The following is a 27178-nucleotide window of genomic DNA, read 5'->3' as shown; positions in this document are numbered from 1 at the left end:
TACAATCAGAACGAACCCCTCGGGATGTAGCGCTCAACAGTGCATCCCACTTAAAAAGCAGCTGTTCGTCTTGATGTTCTTCTTTATAAAAAAGGTACCGCAACACTTTTCCATTTCAAACAAGCGCAATCTCTTTCTCCCGGATTCCTCGATTCATTCCTCAAACAACCACAGATAAAACAAGTTATACAAATCTTTGGAACATCTAGTGTTTGATAGAAAATCACAGAAATGCGTGACAGGAAAGATTCAGTCGATGTATGTTGAAACCCTTTGACAGAAGTACTAGCATTCCATTGTTAATGAGCAATTGTGTTGGTGCACCTTCCTTTATCGATAATGTTGTTTAATGAGGTTGTCCAACTCCCTTGTTGAAAGCCTTTTTACTGTATGACGTGACGCAAGAATTCTATAGTGACAAAATATGTAGTCAATATCATTGAAAGAAAAGTAAATTGAAAGAAATGTGTTTTTTTAAATCTTTTTTTTATTGAGAGTAAACGTTTTACTAATACTTTCAGTCCTTGGCCACATCGAACGTCACTGTCTGTCATATGGACTGGGAATGGATCAAGTATCACCTATGAAAGTGCAAATAACAACAAGGTTTATGGTTGCCAGGGTACAGTAATATAAAAATCAGATGCCTGGGTTACAAACTATGACACAGCCACTGGCCTTGAAACTTTCAATTAAGTACCAAGAAAATACAAAACAAAGAAAACAAAAAGAAATCTAATAAAAACCTTAGTGTGAATAAAATTGGACTAAATAAACAATTATCTTAACTTAAAACAGTGGTGTTGTACAAAAAAATACACTCCAAATCCAGACTTCAGTGTTCCATTTCATGTTTTGTATGATCAGCGCACGTCACATCGCACCCTACTATAAACTAGTGCACTACTCCAGATGGTTGCACACTACACGCAACAGTTAAGTTAAACCATGGTTGCGTTTCTAAATGTTATTCTATATCCAATGACTACTTTATTTAAGCAGCTTATTACAATTAAATAAGATAAATATGATTTTAGAAATTATATTATAAACTCTTGTAGACTGCAGATTCATCTCTATAAAGTTGACTATATTATAATCATCCTACCAGTGCTAACCATCTCTATAACACCAACACAAGAAAAATAACAGCTTCCTGTCCTGTACCTAGTCAAAGACCTGGGAGAGTAGAAGTGCTGATCTAGGATCAATTGAGCCTTTTAGATCATAATGAATAAGATTATATAGACAGGGAGGACCTGGTCCTAGATCAGCACCACTACTCTGAAACGCTTGATACATATGACCACAGACCACAGCTGCTTCCAAAAACACATCTTATCTCAAGAGGAAAGGAAACCATGTCAAAAACAAAACAACCCTATAGTAGTAATAATAGTCATACTATTCTTTGCACGTTGCTTGAGGTTCCATATGAAAAATAGGGGATTCTCAATAAAAATGAGGCACACTGATCAACTCAGCCGTGGACTGTTTCTAAAGAGTAGCCATGTCACGGTCCCGCTCTCTCTCCCTCGCTCTCTCTCTGTCATGGAGTTTTGATCTGGATAAATAAAGGTTGAATAAACAGTAAAACAACTCGCCCTGGTCTTAGGCTGAGGAGACCACATACAGTCAGTCCATCAGTAGTGGAATGGATATGGACGATAAAATCACTAAAGTCACTCATATTTGATTGTATTTAAACACATCTCATCTGCTCTGATCAACTCTGGTCACTGCATGACCTGATCAGATCTGGGTCACATGACCTGACCAGACCTGGGTCACATGACCTGACCAGATCTGGGTCACATGACCTGACCAGACCTGGGTCACATGACCTGACCAGAACTTGGTCAAATATACTAATTAGCTTTCGGTGCCCAGCAAGCTAAATCAAGTGGACACCCCATGTTAAATGTCAGACTTTTCTCCTGTTCTTTCCTCTAAGTGCTTTTCATCCCCAAATCTTTCCTAAGCTCTTTCTCTGATAATGCCATTAATCACTCTCTCTTCCTCTCTTTTCTCTCCCTCATCTCTGTCACTGCTGCTTATCATTACCTCGCTCCCACTCTCCTCCTCTCTTCCTCCTGCTCTCTGTCATCTGTCTGTCTGTTGTCACACCAGGTGAACTTGCTCTTCCCACTCCGGGCGTGATTGGTCCTCCACTACCCAGGCGGTGGGGCTTGAGTCTGTCTTGGTAGGAGTGAGGTTGTCATCTCCACAGTGTGTGTGTGAGTGTATGTGTGTGTCCAATGCGTCCTGCGACAGGTCCGACACAAACCCTGTGACTACACACTCCACATACTCCTCACCCTCACAACACTCCAGATCCAGAGTGCTGGGTCTTTTAACCTCCAGGCTGTCTCCAGGGCCGGGGGAGCCAGCCTGTCCCCTACCCGCCTCTCCCTGCCGTAGCTCGGCTAGGGCCTCCCCACTGAAACTGGCCTGGGCGTCAGGAGGGGAATCACTCTTTGGGTCCCCACCATCTTGGAGTGAAACAGTGGGTGAGTCTGTCTCTGTGTCCGGAGGTGAGTATTTCTCCGGGGGTGAGCCAGTCTCGGAGCTAGCTGAGGGGATGAGGTTGATGTTCTGGGGGCTGTCCTGGGGGTGTGTGTGTTGGATCCAGGCCATGATGTTGTCCAGGAGCAGGGCTTCAGCTGAGGGGTCCAGGCGCTCCAGGCAGCCCGGGTCACTGGGGGTGAAGGGACCACCTGGAGGGACCACTGGGGAGACGAGTTCTGGGTCTGGGGAGGGGAGCAGGAGGCCGTGGGGGTCTGAGGAAGTGCGGCATGGGTCAGGATTCGAGGTGTAGTCTGGGTTAGGGGTGTAAGGGTCCAGGTTAGGGTTGTAAGGGTCTGGGTTAGGGTTGTAATGGTCTGGGTTAGGGTTGTAAGGGTCTGGGTTAGGGGTGTAAGAGTCTGGGTTAGGGGTGTAATGGTCTGGGTTAGGGGTGTAAGGGTCTGGGTTAGGGGTGTAATGGTCTGGGTTAGGGGTGTAAGGGTCTGGGTTAGGGGTGTAAGGGTCTGTGTTAGGGGTGTAATGGTCTGGGTTAGGGGTGTAAGAGTCTGGATTAGGGGTGTAATGGTCTGGGTTAGGGGTGTAAGGGTCTGGGTTAGGGGTGTAAGGGTCTGGGTTAGGGGTGTAGTGGCTGGAGTGGCAGCAATGGTGGTGGTTCTGGTCAGGATGTGTGTCCTGGGTGCAAGATATGGTTTGGTCTGGTTCAGGGTTATGGGGAAGGCTGAACATAGCATATGGCTCTGGGTCTGAGGGGTAAAGGATTGTGTGTTTAGGGCTAGAAGATGCTGTAAGGTCTGTGTGAGAAGGAGATGTTTTAGTGTAGAGGCTGGGTTGGCAGTGAACAGAACTGTAGAAGGCATTGATAGTGGGATGGCCACGGTTTTGGTTTTGACCACAATTATGGTCGTGTTCTGGAGTGAAGGGAATGTTGATAGTGGTATGGTCCTGGTTATGATCACAGGTGTGACCGTAGCCGTGTGTATAAGGTGTGCTGAGGTCAGGTTCCAGAACAGCATAGCTGTGGTCAGTTGTATAAGATGTGTAGCTAAGGTCCTGACTCTGACTGTACCTGGGGGAAGGGTTGTAGTGGTCGTAGGTGTGATCTAAGCTATATGGCGTAGGGATATTAGTGTTGTCTAGGGTATATGGAGTAGTTATTTGTCCCAGTCTCATCAGACTTTCTCCTAGCTCTAACAGCTCAGCATTTAGCGACTGGTTAGGGTCTGGTCTAGGGAGGTTAGAGGAGCCACTGGCCCCCAGAGAACCACCCACACTGGAGGGGTCCTGAGTCTCACTGAGGCTCCCCACCCCTGGACCCATTACTGGCCCTATATCCAGACCCTGTCCAGACCCAAGCCCTGGGCCCTCAATCACACCAGAGCCTCTTTCCAGTCCTCCTCCCATCCCTCTCTCCATTTCTCTCTCCCTCCGTGAGTCCTGTAGTGACAGTTGGATGGCCAGTAGAATGTTGGGGTCATCTTCATCCAGTGACCTCAGAGGCTGTCTCCGCCCCTCAACTCTCTCCTGGAGGACCTCTGTCACACGTAACAATAACAACACAAGAAAACGTCAAAGAAACACAGGCCCTACTGATAAATGACTGTGTGTGTGCGTGTGTGTGTGTGTGTGTGTGTGTGTGTGTGTGTGTGTGTGTGTGTGTACCTGTATTCTCAGGGTTCTGGTTGGGCTCAGGAGTACTGCTGTTGCTCCTCAGACTGTGTAAACTCGGCATGTCTCCTCTACGACGCGGCCGGTGTCTCCGCCGGTACTGGAAATCAGCATACTCCTACAAGTAGTACATTATACAGGTAGTACATTATACAGGTAGTACATTATACAGGTAGTACATTATACAGGTAGTATATTATACAGGTAGTATATTATACAGGTAGTATATTATACAGGTAGTATATTATACAGGTAGTACATTATACAGGTAGTACATTATACAGGTAGTATATTATACAGGTAGTATATTATACAGGTAGTACATTATACAGGTAGTACATTATACAGGTAGTATATTATAAAGGTAGTACATTATACAGGTAGTACATTATACAGGTAGTACATTATACAGGTAGTATATTATACAGGTAGTACATTATACAGGTAGTACATTATACAGGTAGTACATTATACAGGTAGTATATTATACAGGTAGTATATTATACAGGTAGTATATTATACAGGTAGTACATTATACAGGTAGTATATTATACAGGTAGTATATTATACAGGTAGTACATTATACAGGTAGTACATAATACAGGTAGTAAATTATACAGGTAGTATATTATACAGGTAGTACATTATACAGGTAGTATATTATACAGGTTAGTTATTTTTTATTTTACCTTTATTTAACTAGGCAAGTCAGTTAAGAACAAATTCTTACTTTCAATGACGGCTTAGGAACAGTGGGTTAACTGCCTTGTTCAGGGGCAGAATGACAGCTAGGGATTCGATCTTGCAACCTTCTGGTTACTAGTCCAACACTATAACCACTAGGCTACCTGCCGTGTGGTAACATGGATGTTTGTGCTAAGATGGAGGATGTGGCTACAAATATGGACCTGTTGCTCAAATTCTCATAGAGAAACAGTATAAAAGCTTGACCATGGTGTTATGTGTAGTTACCTCAGGAGAGGTGAATCCCAGGTACTCCCAGTCCCATGATCCAGCAGGGAAACTGAAACACATTCAATATGGAGCTTTGTAAAGAAAGGCCAACCCTGTTCTGTCTACTGCCTGTTGGGAAAAATATATCTTTCTCTCTCTCTCTCTTGCTCTGTCGGTCTCCCTCCCTCCCTCACCTCCTCCTAGGTACTTCAGGTGAGTCGTTAGGGGCCACCCCTCTAGCCACCGAGGCCAGGAACTCCTCTCTCTTCTGCTGTACCAGACAGGCAGCGCTGACTATCTTATGACACGGCGTACGCAGGTAGGGACGGTTCACCTTCTGAGCCAAGTCCTCCACCGCCATCTCCAGATCAGTCTGGGGAACAGAGGGATGAGTAGAAGGGTAGAGAAATAGGGAGAGAGTGGACACACACACACACACACACACACACACACACACACACACACACACACACACACACACACACACACACACACACACACACACACACCTGCATGAGTTCAAATATCTCCTTCTGTGTGCTGTGAGGCTGGAGGAAGAATCCGTAGGGGTAGGAACACTTCAACACACGACGTGTCTTCAACAACTCACACACACCGTCCTCTATAAATCTGGTGTCTGGGGGGGAGCCCTCACCTAGAGGAGAGACACACACTACTGTTAGAAACACACAAACACTGCTGCTAGAAACAGAAACACACACACTGCTGTTAGAAACACACAAATACACACACACTGCTGTTAGACACACACGCACACAAACACTGCTGCTAGAAACAGAAACACACACACTGCTGTTAGACACACACGCACACACACTGCTGTTAGAAACAGAAACACACAAATATACACACACTGCTGTTAGACACGCACGCACACACACTGCTGTTAGAAACAGAAACACACAAATACACACACACTGCTGTTAGAAACACACAAATACACACACACTCACACACACACCATACGCAGGACACACCATCCTCTCCCTCCATCGTTATACAAGAGGAGAGGCAGGGACAGCCTCTGAGGTAGAAAGTAGAGTCAGATAGGTCAGAGACTCACATCCAATGAAGGCTCTACTCAGCTGTTCCATCTTCTCTTTGGCTGTTTTCAATAGTCTCTGTTCTAACTAGAGAGAGAAAGAGAGAAGATACAGGGGGGTAGAGAAAGAGAGAGAGCGAGAGGGATAGGGAGAAACATCACATTTTAGAAAACAACATTGGTAGATATCATAAATACAATATCATGCTGTGTGTGTGTTACCTTATAGCTGTGTTCATGGTTCTTATAGCGGCTGTAGTAGTGCATGAAGCGGTCCAACTCCTGAAAACTCTTGTGCTTCTTTTCCGCCTGAAAAACACACACTCCTGTCAAATACTTAACGTAACATGTCAGAGTGTGTGCAGTGCTAGTGTGTGTGGTATGTTGTTCTTCTATCCTTGTGTTGACCTGAAATCCGCAAATATCCCCATTTTAAGCTTAGGGTTAGGTTTAGGGTTAGAATTAGGGTTAGGCGTTAGGGAAAATAGGATTTTTAATGGAAATATATTTTAGGTCACAACGAGGATAGAAAAACAAGTATGTGTGTGTGTGTACCTCTCCAGTCATCTCTTTGGACTGCTCCTCTAGCTGCGTGATGACCTCATAGCGTGTACAGCGGTAGTATCCTCCAGTTGAAGAGCTGTGTTTCTTCCACTCTTCCAGACAGATCCAGCAGAAGTCATACTTACACTGCAGACAGAGAAACAGGTGTTGTACATACATGGTAATAACCCTGTCTTATTGCTTTAATATATAATCTAATATAATCCCACAAGGCTCTATGTTGGGACTGCTTCAATATCTTCCTCAACACCATTAAAATGTAACAAAGCTGGTGTGTGTGTGTGTGTGAGGTGTGTGTATGTACCTTGGCACACTGCATGTGGTTGCAGCCCTCATTCTTCTGTATGGGAGACTTGCAGTTGGCACAGGGTTTAGAGTTGGTTAACAACCACAGACAGTTAGCTGCATCCTCATACGACTCCGATACACCTGCCACTGGATACAAACACACACATACAAGCACATTCGCACATGTACACAAACATCACCAACATGCACACACACACATACCAAGATCAGCATATACAATCATGCGTTTATTATAACATACTGTATATCTGTGTGTGTGTGTGTGTGTGTGTGTTTAGTGTGTGTGTGTCTGTGCTCACACTCTTCTGGCTTCATCTCTGAGACTTTCTGCAGCCACATCCTCCATGTCTGACAGTCGCATGGCTCATGGGCCTCACCTAGACACTCCCTGGAGAGAGAGACAGATAGAGGAGAGGAGAGAGAGAGAGATAGAAAGAGAGAGAGAGAGAGAGGAGAGGAGAGAGAGGGTAGAGAGAGAGACAGAGGAGAGAGACAGAGGGAGAGAGAGAGAAGAAGAGGGGGAGAGAGAAAGAGGAGAGACAGTTAGAGGAAGAGATAGAGGGGGAGAGAGAGAGAGACAGATGGAGGAAGAGAGAGAGGAATAGAGGGAGAGAGAGACAGATGGAAGACAGAGGGGAGAGAGATGAGGGAGACAGATGGAGGAAGAGAGTAAGAGAGGGGGACGAATATACATATACAGTGCATTCAGAAAGTATTCAGACCCCTTCACTTTTTCCACATTTTGTTATGTTACAGCCTTATTCTAAAATTTATTACATTTTTTTATCCTCATCAATCTGCACAATACCCCATAATGACAAAGCAAAAACAGATTTCTAGAAATGTTTGCAAATTATTATTTTTTAAACCCAGAAACATCACATTTACATAAGTATTCAGACCCTTTACTCAGAACTTTATTAAAGCACCTTTGGCAGTGAGCCTCGAGTCTTCTTGGCACACCTGTACTTATGGAGTTTCTCCATTCTTCTCTGCAGATCCTCTCAAGATCTGTCAGGTTGGATGGGGAGCGTCACTGCACAGCTATTTTCAGGTTTCTCCAGTGATGTTCGATCGGGTTCAAGTCCGGGCTCTGGCTGGGCCACTCAAGGACATTCAGAGACTTGTCCCAAAGCCACTCCTACGTTGTCTTGGCTATGTGCTTAGGGTTGTTGTCCTGTTGGAAGGTGAACCTTCGCCCCAGTCTGAGGTCCTAAGCGCTCTGGAGCAGGTTTTCATCAACGATCTCTCTGTACTTTGCTCCATTCATCTTTCCCTCGATCCTGACTAGTCTCCCAGTCCCTGCCCCTGAAAAACAACCCCACAACATGATGCTGCCACCACCATGCTTCACCGTAGGGATGGTGCCAGGCTTCCTCCAGACGTGACGCTTGGCATTCAGGACAAAGAGTTTAATCTTGGTTTCATTAGACCAGAGAATCTTGATTCTCATGGTCTGAGGGTCCTTTAGGTGCCTTTTGGTAAAGTTCAAGTGGGCTGTCATGTGCCTTTTATTGAGAAGTGGCTTCCGTCTGGCCACTCTATCATAAAGGCTTGATTCGTGGAGTGATGATTGTCCTTCTGGAAGGTTCTCCCATTTCCACAGAGGAACTCTGGAACTATGTCAGAGTAACCATCGGGTTCTTGGTCACCTCCTTGACCTTAATATAGACAAGTGTGTGCCTTTCCAAATCTTGTCCAATCAATTGAATTTACTACAGGTGGACTCCAATCAAGTTGTAGAAACATCTCAAGGATGATCAATGGAAACAGGATGCACCTGAGCTCAATATCCAGTCTCACAGCAAAGGGTCTGAATACTTATGTAAATGTCATATTTCTGTTTTTTACTTCTAAAAACCTGTTTTTGCTTAGTCATTATGGGGTGTTGTGTGTAGATTGATGAGGAAAAACATTAATTTATTCAATTTTAGAATAAGGTTGTAACGTTACAAAATGTGGAAAAAGTGAACGGGTCTGAATACTTTCTGAATGCACTGTATCATTCTCTACGTTTAAGACTTTTCCCCATGAGACGGTCTGATGTGTGTGTACCAGCAGAAGAGGTGACCCTTGCCACAGTCGACTGCAGGGGAGGGCAGCAGGGGGAACCCCAGGTGGTTGACCCCCGGACCAGGCCTGGTCAGTCTGACCGCTCTCTCACACCGCACTGCCGGGCACCACCGAATAGATGGGTTGTTCTCCACGAACGCCTAGAGAAGATACACGCAGGCAGGCAGGCAGGCAGGCAGGCAGGCAAGCACACACACACACACACACACACACACACACACACGCAGACAGGGAGGAGAGATAAGATGCTTTGAGAGCGACATTGTGTGTGTGAGTGTGCATGTGTGTGTGTGCGTGCGTGTGTGTACGTGTACGTGTGTGTGCGTGCCTTGATGTCAAACTGCAGGTATCGTTTGTCCATCTCTCTGGAGACAACACTCTCTATAACCTGAACAGGCACCAGCTGGTAACAGTCACAGGCAGGACAGAAGATGTTATGAGCCTCACCCTCCTGGATCTTCACATTCAGAAACCTGAAACAAATCACATCCAATTCAATCATTATTGGATCTACAGTCAATATTTAAATTGATATGGCTTGCTCTTGCCATTTATACTGTGCATTCCTGCCTTGTGGATATTTTTCTATTCAGTTTATACGTCTCTATTGTAATATGTGTCGTATAGGCCTGTGACAATTGAATTTCCCATGAGAATCCATCGTGTTTAATTCAATTCAAACAGTGTAAGTGACGTACCCTTCCCAGCAGGCTCGGCAGAACTCATGACCACAGGACATGTCTATTGGGTCTTCAAACACTGAGATGGAACACAGGCAGATCCCACACTGGAGGGAAAGAGACACCCCACACAGTCAGAGGTATACACTACATCACACACAAACACGCACATATGCGTTACGGATGTCACGTTGCTTAGCAAGTACCACTCTCAAGCTCGTTTCGGTTCATACCTGGCTGGAACTCGAGACCTCTACTTTGCTAACACACGTGACCGCCCTCCTTAACAATGTTCTAATGGTTGGAGACACCCAAAAGGTACTAATTGGATGGCTCCATTCTCAACATTTCAAGCTAGCTGTGGAGTGGGCTTACGGTACGTTCTTAACTCTGTTACACACTCACACAGGTAGCCAGGGCTTGATGATTGGTTGGTTAGTAGGATCAGGTGTGCTCGTGCTGGGGTAGAACAAAACTGTGCAACCTGTCCTGGACCAAAATGTCATGTGACTCACCGTAGTCCCTCCCTCCTCCCCTGGGGTGAGGCAGCTGTCAGTGAGGGACGTGAGGGTTAGGGTGAGGGGGGAGCGAGGGGTGCGCGGGGAAGGCAGGGTGTCCCAGGCATTGCACCCGCTAGGCGGGGGTGTGGGCATCAAGACCCCAGACCGCTGGCAGCACTCCTCAGAATCACTCATCCAGGCTTCCAAAAGCTTCTCTCTGTCCCAGTCTGTTACACACAGAGACAGAGAGGTTAGAGTGACACACACACCTTCATCAGCTCCTACGTGTCCCAATTAGATACACAGAGACAGAGAGGTTAGAGTGACACACACACCTTCATCAGCTCCTACGTGTCCCAATTAGATACACAGAGACAGAGAGGTTAGAGCGACACACACACCTTCATTGGCTCCTACGTGTCCCAATTAGATACACAGACAGAGAGGTTAGAGCGACACACACACCTTCATCAGCTCCTACGTGTACCAATTAGATACACAGAGACAGAGAGGTTAGAGTGACACACACACCTTCATCAGCTCCTATGTGTCCCAATTAAATAGACAGAGACAGAGAGGTTAGAGTGACACACACACTTTCATCAGCTCCTACGTGTCCCAATTAGATACACAGAGACAGAGAGGTTAGAGCGACACACACACACACCTTCATCAGCTCCTACGTGTCCCAATTAGATACACAGAGACAGTATACACACACACACACACACACCTTCAACAGCTCCTACGTGTCCCAATTAGATACACAGAGACAGAGAGGTTAGAGCGACACACACACACACCTTCATCAGCTCCTACGTGTCCCAATTAGATACACAGAGACAGTATACACACACACACACACACACACCTTCAACAGCTCCTACGTGTCCCAATTAGATACACAGAGACAGTATACACACACACACACACACACACACACACACCTTCAACAGCTCCTACGTGTCCCAATTAGATACACAGAGACAGAGAGGTTAGAGTGACACACACACACACCTTCATCAGCTCCTATGTGTCCCAATTAGATACACAGAGACAGTATACACACACACACACACACACCTTCAACAGCTCCTACGTGTCCCAATTAGATACACAGAGACAGAGAGGTTAGAGCGACACACACACACACCTTCATCAGCTCCTACGTGTCCCAATTAGATACACAGAGACAGTATACACACACACACACACACCTTCAACAGCTCCTACGTGTCCCAATTAGATACACAGAGACAGTATACACACACACACACACACACACACACACACACACACCTTCAACAGCTCCTATGTGTCCCAATTAGATACACAGAGACAGAGAGGTTAGAGCGACACACACACACCTTCAACAGCTCCTACGTGTCCCAATTAGATACACAGAGACAGTATACACACACACACACACACACACCTTCAACAGCTCCTACGTGTCCCAATTAGATACATAGATACAGAGAGGTTAGAGCGACACACACACCTTCATCAGCTCCTACGTGTCCCAATTAGATACACAGAGACAGTATACACACACACACACACACACCTTCAACAGCTCCTACGTGCCCCAATTAGATACAGAGACAGTTTACACACACACACACACACACACACACATGAAACACACACACACCGTGTGCTCTGAGCAGTGCCTCAGCGGTGAAGAGAGGAGCCTGCAGCATGTCAGCTGTCTCCACTATCAACATGTCCTTCAGTCTCCTCAAGTCCTGCAGCTTCAAACCCTCATAGGGCTGGTGATGAGAGGGGAGGGAGAGAGGGGAGAGATAAAGAGAGAGAGTGAGAGAGAGATTAAGAATTGTAAAAGCTAGGAAAACATTTGATCAAAAACCATAACAGTATGCTTGTCCCTCTGTGGCTACTTTTCACAGCAAATGCATCTCTGATTTAAAGTGTGTTTGTGTGACTTGATTTATTTCATTATTATAGTGTCTTGCATCTTCAAGATGACCAGACCACGTTGGCTTACAAGACACTGTATCTGCAGTAGCAAAGACATTTTTCCACATTTTGTTGTGTTAATAAAAAATGGATGAAATTGAGATTTTGTGTCACTGCCCTCCACACAATATCCCATAATGTGAAAGATAATGCAATCTCAATTGCACTCCACACAGTCCTTTCCCACCTGGACAAAAGGAACACCTATGTGAGAATGCTGTTCATTGACTTCAGCTCAGCATTCAACCCCATACTGCCCACGAAGCTCATCAATAAGCTAAGGACCCTGGGATTAAACACCTCCCTCTGCAACTGGATCCTGGACATCCTGATGGGCCGCCCCCAGGTGGTAAGGGTAGGCAACAACACATCTGCTATGCTGATCCTTAACACTAGTGCCCCTCAGGGGTGTGTACTTAGTCCCCTCCTGTACTCCCTATTCACTCATGACTGCATGGCCAGGCACGACTCCAACACCATCATTAAGTTTGCTGACGACACAATAGTGGTAGGCCTGATCACCGACAATGATGAGAAAGCTTATAGGAAGGTCAGAGACCTAGCAGTGTGTTGCCAGGACAACAACCTCTCCCTCAATGTGAGCAAGATGAAGGAGCTGATCGTGGACTACAGGAAAAGGAAGGCCGAACAGGCCCCCATTAACACCGACAGGGCTGTAGTGGAGCAGGTTGAGAGTTTCAAGATCCTTGGTGTCCACAACACCAACAAACTATCATGGTCCAAACACACCAAGACAGTCTCCCCCTCAGGAGACTGAAAAGATTTGGCATGCGTCCCCAGATCCTGAAAAAGTTATACAGCTGCGCCATCGAGAGCATCCTGACCGGTTGCATCACCGCCTGGTATGGCAACTGCTCGGCATCTGACCGTAAGGCGCTACAGAGTGTAGTGCGTACAGCCCAGTACATCACTGGGGCCAAGCTTCCTGTCATCCAGGACCTCTATACTAGGCGGTGTCAGAGGAAGGCCCAAAACATTGTCAAAGACTCCAGTCACCCAAGTCATAAACTGTTTTCTCTGCTACCGCACAGCAAGCGGTACCAGAGCGCCAAGTCTCGGACCAAAAGGCTCCTTAACAGCTTCTACCCCCAAGCCATAATACTGCTGAACAATTAATCAAATGGCCACCCAGACTATTTACATTGACCCCCCCACCTCTCTATTTGTTTTGTACACTGCTGCTACTCGCTGTTTACTATCTGTGCAGTCACTTCACCCCTACCTACATGTACAAATTACCTCAACTAACCTGTACCCTGCACACTGACTCTGTACCGGTACCCCCCTGTATATAGTCTCGTTATTGTTATTTTATTGTGTTACTTTATATTATTTTTTACTTTAGTTTATTTGGTAAATATTTTCTTAACTCTTCTTTAACTGCACTGTTGGTTAAGGGCTTGTATGTAGGCATTTCACTATAAGGTCTACCTACACATGTTGTATTCGGCGCAGGTGACAAACAAAGTCACCTGCGCCGAATATGATATGAAATATGTTTTTAGAAATCTTTACAAATTAATTAAAAATTAAAAGCTGAAAGGTCTTGAGTCAAAAACTACTCAACCCCTTTACTATGGCAAGCCTAAATAGGTTAATGAGTAAAAATGTGCTTAACAAGTCACATAATAAGTTGCATGGACTCAATCTCTGTGCAATAATAGTGTTTAACATGATTTCTGAATGACTACCTCATCTCTGTACCCCACACATACAATTATCTGTAGGTCCCTCAGTCGAGCAGTGAATTTCAACCACAAAGACCAGGGAGGTTTTCCTATGCCTTGCAAAGAAGGGCACCTATTGGTAGACATTGAATATCTCTTTGAGCATGGTGAAGTTATGAATTACACTTTGGAAGGAAACCGCTCAAGGATTTCACCATGAGGCCAATGGTGACTTTAAAACAGTTACAGAGTTTAATGGCTGTAACAGGCGAAAACTGAGGATGGATCAACAACATTGTAGTTACTCCACAATACTAACCTAAATGACAGAGTGAAAAGAAGGAAGCCTGTACAGAATACAAATATTCAAAAACATGCATCCTGTTTTCAATAAGGCACTAAAGTAAAACAAAAAAATGTAGCAAAGAAAAGTACTTTATGACCTGAATACAAAGCATAATGTTTGGTGTGAATCCAACACATCACTGAGTGCCACTCTTCCTATTTCCAACCATGGTGGCGGCTGCACCATGTTATGGGTATGAGTGTCATCAGCAAGGACTAGGGAGTTTATTAGGATGAAAATAAACGGAATAGAGCTAAGCACAGGCAAAATCCTAGATGAAAACCTGGTTCAGTCGGCACTGGGAGCCAAATTCACCTTTCAGCAGGACAATAACCTAAAACACAAGGCCAAATATACACGTGTTGATTACCAAGATCACATTGAATATTCATGAGTGGCCTAGTTAAAGTTTTGACTTAAATCGTCTTGAAAATCTATTGCAAGACTTGAAAATGGCTGTCTAGCAATGATTAACAATCAACTTGACAGAGATTGAAGAATATTGTACAATCCAGGTGTGCAAAGCTCTTAGAAAGACTCACAGCTGTAATCGCTGCCAAAGGTGATTCTAATGTATTGACTCTGTGGTGTGAATACTTCTGTAAATTAAATATTGTGCCAACATTTAGAAAAACATATTTTCACTTGTATGTACATGGGTGAGAAAAAACATATATATTTAATCAATTTTGAATTCAGGCTGTAACACAACAAAATGTGGAATAAGTCAAGGGGTATGAATACTTTCTGAAGGCACTGTATATACTGTATGTTGATTGTGTACATTCTGTATATATATATATATATTGTCCATATATACTGGCTCTGTATATTGTTTATTGTGGCAGCACCATTTCATAGAGTCAATACCCCTTAATGACAAAGCGAAAACAGGTTTTTAGACATTTTAGCAAATGTACAGAAATAGCTAATTTACATAAATATTCAGACCCTTTGCTATGAGATTTCAAATTGAGCTCAGGTGCATCCTGTTTCCATTGATCATCCTTGAGCTGTTTCGACAACTTTATTGGAGTCCACCTGGGGTAAATTCAATTGATTGGACATGATTTGGAAAGGAACACACCTGTCTATATTAAGGTCCCACAGTTGACATTGCATGTCGGAGCAAAAACTGAGGTCGAAGGAATTTTCCATAGAGCTCCGAGACAAGATTGTGTTTGAGGCACAGATCTGGGAAAGGGTACCAAAAAAGTTCTGCAGCATTGAAGGTTCCCAAGAACACAGTGGCCTCCATCATTCTTAAATGGAAGAAGTTTGGAATCACCAGGAATCTTCCTAGAGCTGGGCGCCTAGCCAAACTGAGCAATCGGGAGAGAAGGGTCTTGTTCAGGGAGGTGACCAAAAACCCGATGGTCACTCTGACAGAGCTCCAGAGTCACTCTGTGGAGATTGGAGAACCTTCCAGAAGGACAACCATCTCTGCAGCACTCCACCAATCAGGCCTTTATGGTAAAGTGGCCAGACGGAGAGTGGCTCAGCCAGAGCCCGGACTTGAACCTGATCAAACATCTTTTGAGAGACTTGAAAATAGCTGTACAGCGACACTTCCCATCCAACCTTTTTAGGATCTGCAGAGAAGAATGAGAAAAACTCCCCAAATACAGGTGTGCCAAGCTTGTAGCGTCATACCCACGAAGACTCAAGGCTGTAATCTCTGCAAAAGGTGCTTCAACAAAGTACTGAGTAAAGGATCTGAATACTACTGAAAAAAAAAACAATTAATACATTTTAGAATAAGGCTGTAACGTAACAACAATTGGAAAAGGTCAAGGGGTCTAAATACTTTCCGAAAAAGGTTCATCCGAAAAAAAATCTAAAATTGATAAACAAAACAAAAACCTACTTTAATGATAAAGCTTATCTTGACGTATAGTCTATGCTTTGCAAAAGAAAATTGCACCCAGAAACACTTATTTTCTAAATAACCATTCCAGCTTCTCTTAGTCTCTAACCCAAAATAGTTCTGGTTTCAGTTGTTGCATTTTATCAAACAAGGTTACTGTCAAATCATCATATAAAGTACAGTACAATAAAAAGCGCAGTTCATTCTCAATCTCCCCTGAATCGCAAACAGTACATAGCTGCTCTTCTTCCATTATTGCATTAAACCTATCTTAATTGCCAGAGGAAGTATCCTGGTTCTCAACTAGGCACACAGTGACCTTTGGTTTCTTGTTAGGTGAGAGGTGACATAGGGTTCCAGATCATAGTTGTTTTTGATTTGGTTGTTCTGAGTTTTGGTTTAAGTCATATATCAGTTGGCCATTTTTCTTTGTAGCTAAGCTTTCACTTGTGTTTGATCCTGTTGACATCGTAACTTCTTTCTAAATATGTGTTGTAGATTCGCTTCCTTAAAAACAGAATTGAGTTCCTTTGTCCATGGGTAATTGAGTTCCTTTGTCCATGAATAATTGAGTTCCTTTGTCCATGGGTAATTGAGTTCCTTTGTCCATGGGTAATTGAGTTCCTTTGTCCATGGGTAATTAATTTCCTTTGTCCATGGGTAATTGTGTTCCTTTGTCCATGAGTAATTGAGTTCCTTTGTCCATGGGTAATTGTGTTCCTTTGTCCATGGGTAATGAGTTCCTTTGTCCATGGGTAATTGAGTTCCTTTGTCCATGGGTAATTGTGTTCCTTTGTCCATGAGTAATTGTGTTCCTTTGTCCATGGGTAATTGTGTTCCTTTGTCCATGAGTAATTGTGTTCCTTTGTCCATGGGTAATACATTTCCTTTGTCCATGGGTAATTGTGTCCCTTTGTCCATGGGTAATTGAGTTCCTTTGTCCATGGGTAATTGTGTTCCTTTGTCCATGGGTAATGAGTTCCTTTGTCCATGGGTAATTGAGTTCCTTTGTTCATGGGTAATTGTGTTCCTTTGTCCATGGGTAATTGTGTTCCTTTGTCCATGGGTAATTTAGTTCCTTTGTACATGGGTAATTGAGATCCTTTGTACATGGGTAATTGAGTTCCTTTGTCCATGGGTGATTGAGTTCCTTTGTCCATGGGTAATTGTGTTCCTTTGTCCATGGGTAATTGTGTTCCTTTGTCCATGGGTAATTGTGTTCCTTTGTCCATGGGTAATTGTGTTCCTTTGTCCATGGATAATTAATTTCCTTTGTCCATGGGTAATTGTGTTCCTTTGTCCATGGGTAATTGAGTTCCTTTGTCCATGGGTAATTGTGTCCCTTTGTCCATGGGTAATTGAGTTCCTTTGTCCATGGGTAATTGAGTTCCTTTGTCCATGGGTAATTGAGTTCCTTTGTCCATGGGTAATTGAGTTCCTTTGTCCATGGGTAATTAATTTCCTTTGTCCATGGATAATTAATTTCCTTTGTCCATGGGTAATTTAGTTCCTTTGTCCATGGGTAATTGTGTTCCTTTGTCCATGGGTAATGAGTTCCTTTGTCCATGGGTAATTGAGTTCCTTTGTCCATGGGTAATTGTGTTCCTTTGTCCATGGGTAATTGTGTTCCTTTGTCCATGGGTAATTGAGTTCCTTTGTACATGGGTAATTGAGATCCTTTGTACATGGGTATTTGAGTTCCTTTGTCCATGGGTAATTGAGTTCCTTTTGTACATGGGTAATTGAGTTCCTTTGTCCATGGGTGATTGAGTTCCTTTGTCCATGGGTAATTGCGTTCCTTTGTCCATGGGTAATTTAGTTCCTTTGTCCATGGGTATTTGTGTTCCTTTGTCCATGGGTAATTGAGTTCCTTTGTCCATGGGTAATTGTGTCCCTTTGTCCATGGGTAATTGTGTGTTTTATCCCAGTTGAATAACTTTTTTCTTATCCTGTCCTCTGGCATGTTGATAAGGCGGTTCCATAACCTAATCATTTTACCCATGTCCTATTTCACAGGGCACCCAACCCATGTCCTATTTCACAGGGCACCTAACCCATGTCCTATTTCACAGGGCACCTAACCCATGTCTCTTTGAATAGCCAGGCTTGGAACAAACTTATGCACTCCAAGGAAATGTTGTATGGCTCTATTTTGAATAAAGTTAGCTGTTTAGGATTATTTTGTGTGTGTGGTGCAGCATTCTGCATTCAGTGACGAAGTGCAGTTTCGCGGCAGCGGCTGCTCTGTGTCGGTGGTGTGTAACTCACCTCTTTATGGCGCAGCGTGCTGCTGGGTGTCTGTGTCTCGGTGTGTGTGTGTTGTGAGAACACCATCATGGCTTCGAGGCGCAGGGCCAGGTGTGTGTGCTGCTGTCTCTCTGCGTGGTCACACGGGGTTAACTTCTCCTCGTCCTCCACAAACAGGTCTGACCCAGCCTGGACCAGGAGCTAACACACACACACACACACACACACACACACACACACACACACACACACACACACACACACACACACACACACACACACACACACACACACACACACACACATACACACACACACACACACACACACACACACACACACACACACACACACACAGGAGAAGTGGGAGGCAAAAGGGCAAGAGAGAGGAAGAGTTAAAAGATGAGAGAAGTCAGTCTCTCTCTCTCTTACCTCTCTCTACACAGTCTCACTCTTTCTCTTACCTCTCTCTACACAGTCTCTCTCTGTCTCTCTCTCTTTCTCTTACCTCTACAGTCTCTCTCTCTCTCTTTCTCTTACCTCTACACAGTCTCACTCTTTCTCTTACCTCTACACAGTCTCTCTCTCTCTCTCTCTCTTTCTCTTACCTCTACAGTCTCTCTCTCTCTCTTTATCTTACCTCTACAGTCTCTCTCTTTCTCTTACCTCTACACAGTCACACTCTCTCTCTCTCTTACCTCTACACAGTCTCTCTTTCTCTTACCTCTACACAGTCTCTCTCTCTCTCTCTCTCTCTTTCTCTTACCTCTACAGTCTCTCTCTCTCTCTTTATCTTACCTCTACAGTCTCTCTCTTTCTCTTACCTCTACACAGTCACACTCTCTCTCTCTCTTACCTCTACAGTCTCTCTCTTTCTCTTACCTCTACACAGTCTCTCTCTCTCTCTCTCTTTCTCTTACCTCTACAGTCTCTCTCTCTCTCTTTATCTTACCTCTACAGTCTCTCTCTTTCTCTTACCTCTACACAGTCACACTCTCTCTCTCTCTTACCTCTACAGTCTCTCTCTTTCTCTTACCTCTACACAGTCTCTCTCTGTCTCTTACCTCTACACAGTCTCTCTCTCTCTCTCTCTCTCTCTCTCTTACCTCTACAGTCTCTCTCTCTCTCTTTATCTTACCTCTAGTCTCTCTCTGTCTCTTACCTCTACACAGTATCTCTCTTTCTCTTACCTCTACACAGTCTCTCTCTTTCTCTTACCTTTACACAGTCTCTCTCGCTCTCTCTTACCTCTACAGTCTCTCTCTCTCTCTTACCTCTACAGTCTCTCTCGCTCTCTCTTACCTCTACAGTCTCTCTCTTACCTCTACACAGTCTCTCTCTTACCTCTACAGTCTCTCTCTCTCTCTTACCTCTACAGTCTCTCTATTTCTCTCTCTCTCTTACCTCTACAGTCTCTCTCTTTCTCTCTCTCTCTTACCTCTACAGTCTCTCTCTCTCTCTCTCTTACCTCTACAGTCTCTCTCTCTCTCTCTTACCTCTACACAGTCTCTCTCTTTCTCTTACCTCTACACAGTCTCTCTCTTTCTCTTACCTCTAGACAGTCTTTCTCTCTTTCTCTTACCTCTACACATTCTTTCTCTCTCTCTCTCTCTCTTACCTCTACACAGTCTCTTTCTCGCTCTCTCTCTCTATCTTACCTCTAGACAGTCCCTCTCTCTCTCTTACCTCTACACAGTCTCTCTCTCTCTTTCTCTTAACTCTACAGTCTCTCTCTCTCTTAACTCTACACAGTCTCTCTCTCTCTTACCTCTACACAGTCTCTCTCTCTCTCCTACCTCTACACAGTCTCTCTCTCTCTTACCTTTACAGTTTCTCTCTCTCTCGCTCTTACCTCTACACAGTCTCTCTCTCTCTCTCCTACCTCTACACAGTCTCTCTCTCTCACCTCTACACAGTCTCTCTCTCTCTCTCTCTCTTACCTCTAAAAAGTATCTCTCGCTCTCTTACCTCTACACTCCCTCTCTCTCTCTCTTACCTCTACACAGTCTCTCTCTCTCTCTTACCTCTACACAGTCTCTCTCTCTCTCTCCCTCTCTCTCTCTCTCTCTTACCTCTACACAGCTCTTCATGCCAGCAGCAGCAGCGTAGTGTAGACAGGTGCTGTTCCTGTTGTCTGTAGCATTAATGTTAACCCTTTCATACTGTCCTCTGTCCAGCCTAGCCCCGGTCCAGCTCAGGATCATCTGGACACACACACAATATTGTTAGCACTCTAATGTATTTGTGTGTGTGTTCTTTGTGTGTATGTATTATTTGAGTGTGTCTGTGTATACCTGTAGGCAGTCTGCCCTGCGCTGTTCGTCTCTCTGTGGTCTGGCCAGTCTGGGAGACAGTGCCCCCTCTGGCAGAAGCAGGATGTGCGCTCCCTGACACAACGCATGCAGACATGTCTCATTCTGCACGTTCCGCTTGTTAGGGTTCCCTTCTTTACTGAAAAGGAATGACCTGGAGGGGGTGGGTGGGTGGGTGGGTGAGAGAGAGAGAGAGAGAGAGAGAGAGAGAGCGAGAGAGAGAGAGAGAGGTTTACCATCTTTACAGAAGAGGAACCGTCCTTTCATAGCATATTTTCAAAGCAGAGTGGACAGATGACAGGCATTCCAGTTCCAAGTCAACATTATGCTGGGGCTGCAGTCCTCAGGTAGTTTATATTCAACATCTCTGTCTGTCTACAGATCCATTTACTGATTACCTCCCCTTCATCATCTACTCCCTCTCTCCTCTCCTCTCCCCATCCCACTCTCTTCCTCCACCTCACGGCTCTCTACTCTCCCTCCCCTCTGCTGAATCTGTGAGAAACAGCATTTATCACACAGCAATAACCACTGTAGCAATAATCGCATAATCTGACACACAGGCAGAAAGACAGACTGAAATACATTCTGCTAAGTACACATCAGATAAGCGCACACTTCGGTCAAGTGCACTCAAACAGATGGCTGAATGGAAGAGTAATTTGATAGGCAGGAAGGTACCGAAATAGACCTGCAGTTAACGAACTGGCCTTTAACACACACACACAATTAGCTGGCCTTTTCAACCCGCTTCCTCTGACCCCTGTAATCACCCAGAGAGAGAAAAGAAGGAGGGGAGGATCAGTGAAAGGAAGATAAAAAAATAGGCTCATTGACAGCCTGTCATCTCCTCCCAGGGGTCAGACTGCTAACACACTGGAACTCTCTCTTCTTCTCTCTCCATCGCTCCCTGTATCCCTGAAACATATCTAAGGGGTGTTACCTGAGCAGGCGTGTCATGGCGTGCCTGCAGGTGTAGTGGAGGGGTGTGTTGTGTTGGTAGGTCTCTCCGTAGGACGCGTTGGGGTCCAGCCCCTCTCTGAACTGGCTGTTGCCCTCGTACAGTTGCCATGCCAACGCCTCGTCCCCGCTGACTAGAGCCTTCCGGAACTTAGTGGCTGTGTTCCCCATCACTGCCCTACAGGGGGCGTCGCACTGGGATCATTCAGCACAATTAATCACCTTTATCATTCAGAATTTATATATATATATGTGTGTGTGTTAATAACATACACTACCAGTCAACATTTTTAGAACACCTACTCATTCAAGGGTTTTTCTTTATTTTGACTATTTTCTACATTGTCATCAAAACTATGAAATAAATCATATGGAATCATGTAGTAACCAAAAAGGTGTGCGCCACAATTGACATGCCTGAGTTAAGAGGACCTGGTGAAACTCTACTTTAGAATTGGCTTTAGTAACAAGGAAATCCTTGTTCCTTTAGCACATAATAACCATATTATAAGTTGTCCCTGTCATGGTACCTTTCGATTTCCTACAATTTTATAGTCATTATTATTCCTTGTTTGTTATTATAGCTAAGATTCAATGGAGGTTATTGGTCAGCGTAGAGATGAGATTGGGAATGGGTGGCTGGGAGCGCATCAGACACTTCTCTGAGGTGTGTGTGGGGATTCCACTCATCTCACTTCAGTCTCTCGTGGATCCACTTTGCCCAAGTAGACCACCACCAGCCACTATATTTTAATTAAATTAAATTAAACAAGATAATACAAGCTGATCACAATACTTAAGTGACAGTCTGTCTCCAATGTATGTACAATGACATAATTCACAGACTTTTGGTACATTAGTTGCAGCTTAATAGCCCTAAAAACCATAGCACCTCAAAGTAAAATAAGTACTTTGCTTTACGTTTTTTGTGTTTTCTGTTAAAACCTGTTGAGTGTAGGGGGCAGTAAGGGGCAGTATTTTGATGTTGGATGAAAAACGTACCCAAATGAAACTGCCTATTTCTCAGGCCCAGAATCTAGAATATGCATATAATTGTCAGATTAGGATAGAAAACATTCTAAAATTTCCAAAACTGTCAAAATATTGTCTGTGAGTATAACAGAACTGATATTGCCTGCCTTCGCTCCATTTAAAGGGATATCAACCAGATTCCTTTTCCTATGGTTTCCCCATGGTCTTTAGACATAGTTTCAGGCTTTTATTTTGAAAAATGAGCAAGAAAGATCACATCGCGTCATTGGACGGCTGGGTGCCAGCAGCGTTTTGCATGCGCAACAGCTTGGAGCAGACATTTTCTCTCTCTCTCCTATTGAAGAAGCTACAGTCCCGGTTGAAATATTATTGATTATATATTGTAAAAACAACCTGAGGATTGATTATAAAAACCGTTTGACATGTTTTTACGAACTTTACGGATACTATTTGGAATTTTCGTCTGCCCGGTCGTGACCGCTCGAGCCTGTGGATTTTTGAACATAATGCGCCAAACAAATGGAGGTATTTTGGATATAAAAATAATCTTTATGGAACAAAAGGAACATTTATTGTGTAACTGGGAATCTCGTGAGTGCAAACATCTGAAGATCATCAAAGGTAAGCGATTCATTTTATTGCTTTTCTGACTTTCGTGACCAATCTACTTGGCTGTTTGTAATGTTTTGTCTGCTGAGAGAGATGTCATTACATAAATGCTTCGTATGCTTTCGCCGAAAAGCTTTTTTGAAATCTGACACGCCAGGTGGATTAACAGCAAGCTAAGTTGTGTTTTGCTATATTTCACGTGTGATTTCATGAAAATTAAATATTTTTAGTAATTTAATTTGAATTTGGCACTCTGCAATTCAGCGGATGTTGACGAAAATGATCCCGGTATGGGATGGGTGCATCAAGAAGTTGAATGTCTGCTCAGGCCACATGCTCACACGCTCTATATGTTTTGTACACTCAGGATACAGTGAATTTTGAAAGTATTCAGACCACTTGACTTCCTCCACATTTTGTTACGTTACAGCCTTATTCTAAAATTGATAAAATAAAAATGTTCCCTCATCAATCTACACACAATACCACATAATGACATCACAATACCACATAATGACATCACAATACCACATAATGACAAAGCGAAAACAGGTTTTTAGACATTTTTGCATATCTATTAAAAAAAAAATGAAATATCACAGAAATGCAGTACCAGTCAAAAGTTTGGACACACCTACTCATTCAAGGGTTTGTCTTTATGTTTACTATTTTCTACATTGTAAAATAATAGTGAAGACATCAACACTATGAAATAATACATTTGGAATCATGTAGTAACCAATAAAGTGTTAAACAAATCAAAATATATTTTAGATTCTTCAAAGTAGCCACCCTTTGCCTTGATGACAGCTTTGCACACTCTTGGCATTCTCTCAACCAGCTTCACCTGGAATGCTTTTCCAACAGTCTTGAAGGCGTTACCACATATGCTGAGCACTTGTTATCTGCTTTTCCTTCACTCTGCTGTCCAACTCATCCCAAACCATCTCATTTGGGTTGAGTTCGGGTGATTGTGGAGGCCAGGTCATCTGAGGCAGCACTTCTTCACTCTCCTTCTTGGTCAAATAGCCCTTACACAGCCTAGAGGTGTGTTGGGTCACTGTCCTGTTAAAAAACAAATGATAGTCCCACTAAGCGCAAACCAGATGGAATAGTGTATTGCAGCAGAATGCTGTGGTAGCCATGCTGGTTAAGTGTGCCTTGAATTCTAAATAAATCACAGACAGTATCACCAGCAAAGCACCCCCACACCATCATACCTCCTCTTCCATGCTTCACGGTAGAAACCACACATGCGGAGATCATCCATTTACCTACTATGCGTCTTACAAAGACATGGCGGTTGGAACCAAAAATCTCAAATTTGGACTCATCAGACCAAAGGACAGATTTCCACTGGTCTAATGTCCATTGCTCGTGTTTCTTGGCCCAAGCAAGTCTCTTCTTCTTATTGGTGTCCTTTAGTAGTGGTGTCTGCAGCAATTTGACCATGAAGGCCTGATTCATGCAGTCTCCTCTGAACAGTTGATGTTGAAATGTGTCTGTTACTTGAACTCTGTGAAGCATTTATTTGGGCTGCAATTTCTGAGGCTGGTAACTCTAATGAACTTATCCTCTGCAGCAGAGGTAACTCTGAGTTTTCCTTTCCTGTGGTGGTCCTAATGAGAGCCAGTTTCATCATAGCGCTTGATGGTTTTTGCGACTACACTTGAAGAAACTTTCAAAGTTATTGAAATGTTACGGATTGACTGACCTTCATGTCTTAAAGTAATGAAGGAGTGTCGTTTCTCTTTGCTTATTTGAGCTATCCATGCCATAATATGGACTTGCTATTTTACCAAATAGGGCTATCTTCTGTATACCAACCCTACCTTGTCACAACACAACTGATTAGCTCAAACGCATTAAGGAAAACAATTCCACAAATTAACTTTTAACAAGGCACATCTGTTAATTGAAATGCATTCCAGGTGACTAACTCATGAAGCTGGTTGAGATAATGCCAAGAGTGTGCAAAGCTGTCATCAGGGCAAAGGGTGGCTACTTTGAAGAATCTCAAATATAAAATATATTTTGATTTGTTTAACACCTTTTTGGTTACTACATGATTCCATATGTGTTATTTCATATTTTTGATGTTGTCACTATTATTCTACAAGAAAATAGTAAAAAATAAAGAAAAAGCCTGGAATGAGTTGTACTGTATATGGAATAATACAATACATTCATGTAATAATTCATCACTAATTTGAATCTTTGATAATAATAAACACTTACCTCCGCTATTCAGTCCTCACCTCCTCTTCCTCTCCTACACCTCCTCTTCCTCTCCTCCACTACTCACAGCTCAGACATGGCCCACACCCTCACCCTGCAGAGAGAGAGAAAGAGAGAGAGGGGGGGGGGTCAATTAATCAATCAACTAATCTATCCATTTATGAAACATTTATGAAACATCCAACATGACTAAGTTACTGATTAACTGAATAGGGTTAATATTAATTGCCATGTCTACTATATAAGCTACAGTATCTGGATCCACAGACCCCATCATTTATAAACAGTCTCTGTGTTCCACCATTTTCTGCTCCAGTAAGTCTGCTGTAGACAGGGAGGGTGTGTGTGTGTGTGTGTGTGTGTGTGTGTGTGTGTGTGTGTAGGTGGGGGGCTAGTGATAGTTTATAGGTCACGCTGTCTGTTCTACTCTCAACTCCACACAGCTTCAGCTGCTTCCAGCACACTTCGCCTCCCTCTCTCCCCTCACATTATTGCAGCATCCTCAAACCAATAATCACAGTTTTCCATTGACAAAAAATATAATTAACAACCACTGGCTTTTGGTGGCATGTTGTGTTTATAACAGACAGCTTGTGTTTATAACACATAGCTTAATAATACAAAATGTATCACACACAAAGTGTTTATAAGCGTATTATAATGAAGTTGGCTAAACACAATAAGTTGCCAGCCAGCTACTTACATTTTCACACCAGGGAGAAGTACCAAGAACAATAAACAGTGTAAAAGTGTCAGACTCAAGACAAAGAGACGTTAGCTGGCTAGTGCACATAGTCTGTCAGCCTGACTTCTCTAACGTACTGTAGCTAGCTATATCGTCGTCAGTCCATGCGGCCACCTGCCATGTAGCCTACGGCTATACCATTAACTTTGGCTGGTGGCTTTATTTGGTGCTGTCTGGCTCTTTCACCAGGTCAGTATGGACAGACTTGCTCACTTGTTCGCTAGCTACGACCTAGCCATTCATGACTAGCTAACAATAATAGCTAGTCATAGCTACATGGCTAGCTGCCACCGTTCTGCTAGCTAGCTACATCTGGCTGACGTGAATGTCTGTAGTGTAGTTAAACGCGATTTCAAGTTATGCTGGTTCAAGCTGATGCTAGGGCTGTGGTTTATTTTAACAACTAGTGTCTGTCTTGGTGGGCCTCAATTCAGCCTTGTCAAATCATTATAATTCTATCTACTTAGCTACAACTGGCTAACAGCTAGCTAGCTAATGACAGCAGTGGAAGCATCTAGCTGATAGCTAACACCCATCATTAGCTACTTAGCTATCAAGCTACTTACAAACATCGATTCATTTGGACATCAGTTGGACATACAAACATTCATAATACCGTTATTTCATAATTTTCCTTCTCGACTCCCCACCATCATCTCCTTCTTTCTTTCTCTCTCCAATCTCAGTTCTTCTCAGTGATGATGCGAGATGCTGCTGTTTCTGTTGATGCTGGCAGGAAAAGGCATCATACGCATGAGCAGCACAAGCTGTCGCTGGCCATTTCCACCTGATTGTTCAATACATGTCTCTGTCTCCTTGTCTTCCTTTATCAGAGATGGGTAGAAAAGTTGTTTTAAAA

At 43.7% G+C, this 27178-nt stretch overlaps 1 protein-coding gene across 1 annotated transcript; it reads right to left on the bottom strand.

Moving 5' to 3' along the window:
* Positions 1 to 469: 469 nt before the first annotated feature.
* Positions 470 to 27074, bottom strand: LOC139373662 (ankyrin repeat and IBR domain-containing protein 1-like). Its single transcript, XM_071114475.1, has 21 exons — positions 26936 to 27074; positions 25575 to 25668; positions 21718 to 21929; positions 20757 to 20928; positions 20535 to 20666; positions 18484 to 18663; positions 11989 to 12106; positions 10350 to 10561; positions 9853 to 9941; positions 9483 to 9627; positions 9137 to 9294; positions 7381 to 7469; positions 7077 to 7207; positions 6764 to 6898; positions 6431 to 6517; positions 6230 to 6296; positions 5655 to 5800; positions 5340 to 5518; positions 5164 to 5215; positions 4186 to 4309; positions 470 to 4058 (listed from the first exon to the last, which is right to left on the bottom strand). Exons 3-21 carry the CDS (start codon positions 21903 to 21905, stop codon positions 2122 to 2124), a joined length of 4341 nt encoding a protein of 1446 aa, XP_070970576.1. The 5' UTR covers positions 21906 to 21929; positions 25575 to 25668; positions 26936 to 27074; the 3' UTR covers positions 470 to 2121.
* Positions 27075 to 27178: the final 104 nt, after the last annotated feature.

The sequence above is a fragment of the Oncorhynchus clarkii genome, chromosome 18 (genome assembly GCF_045791955.1).
Source record: "Oncorhynchus clarkii lewisi isolate Uvic-CL-2024 chromosome 18, UVic_Ocla_1.0, whole genome shotgun sequence".
Taxonomy (NCBI): Eukaryota; Metazoa; Chordata; class Actinopteri; order Salmoniformes; family Salmonidae; genus Oncorhynchus; species Oncorhynchus clarkii.
This window is presented reverse-complemented; position numbering and strand designations above follow the sequence as displayed.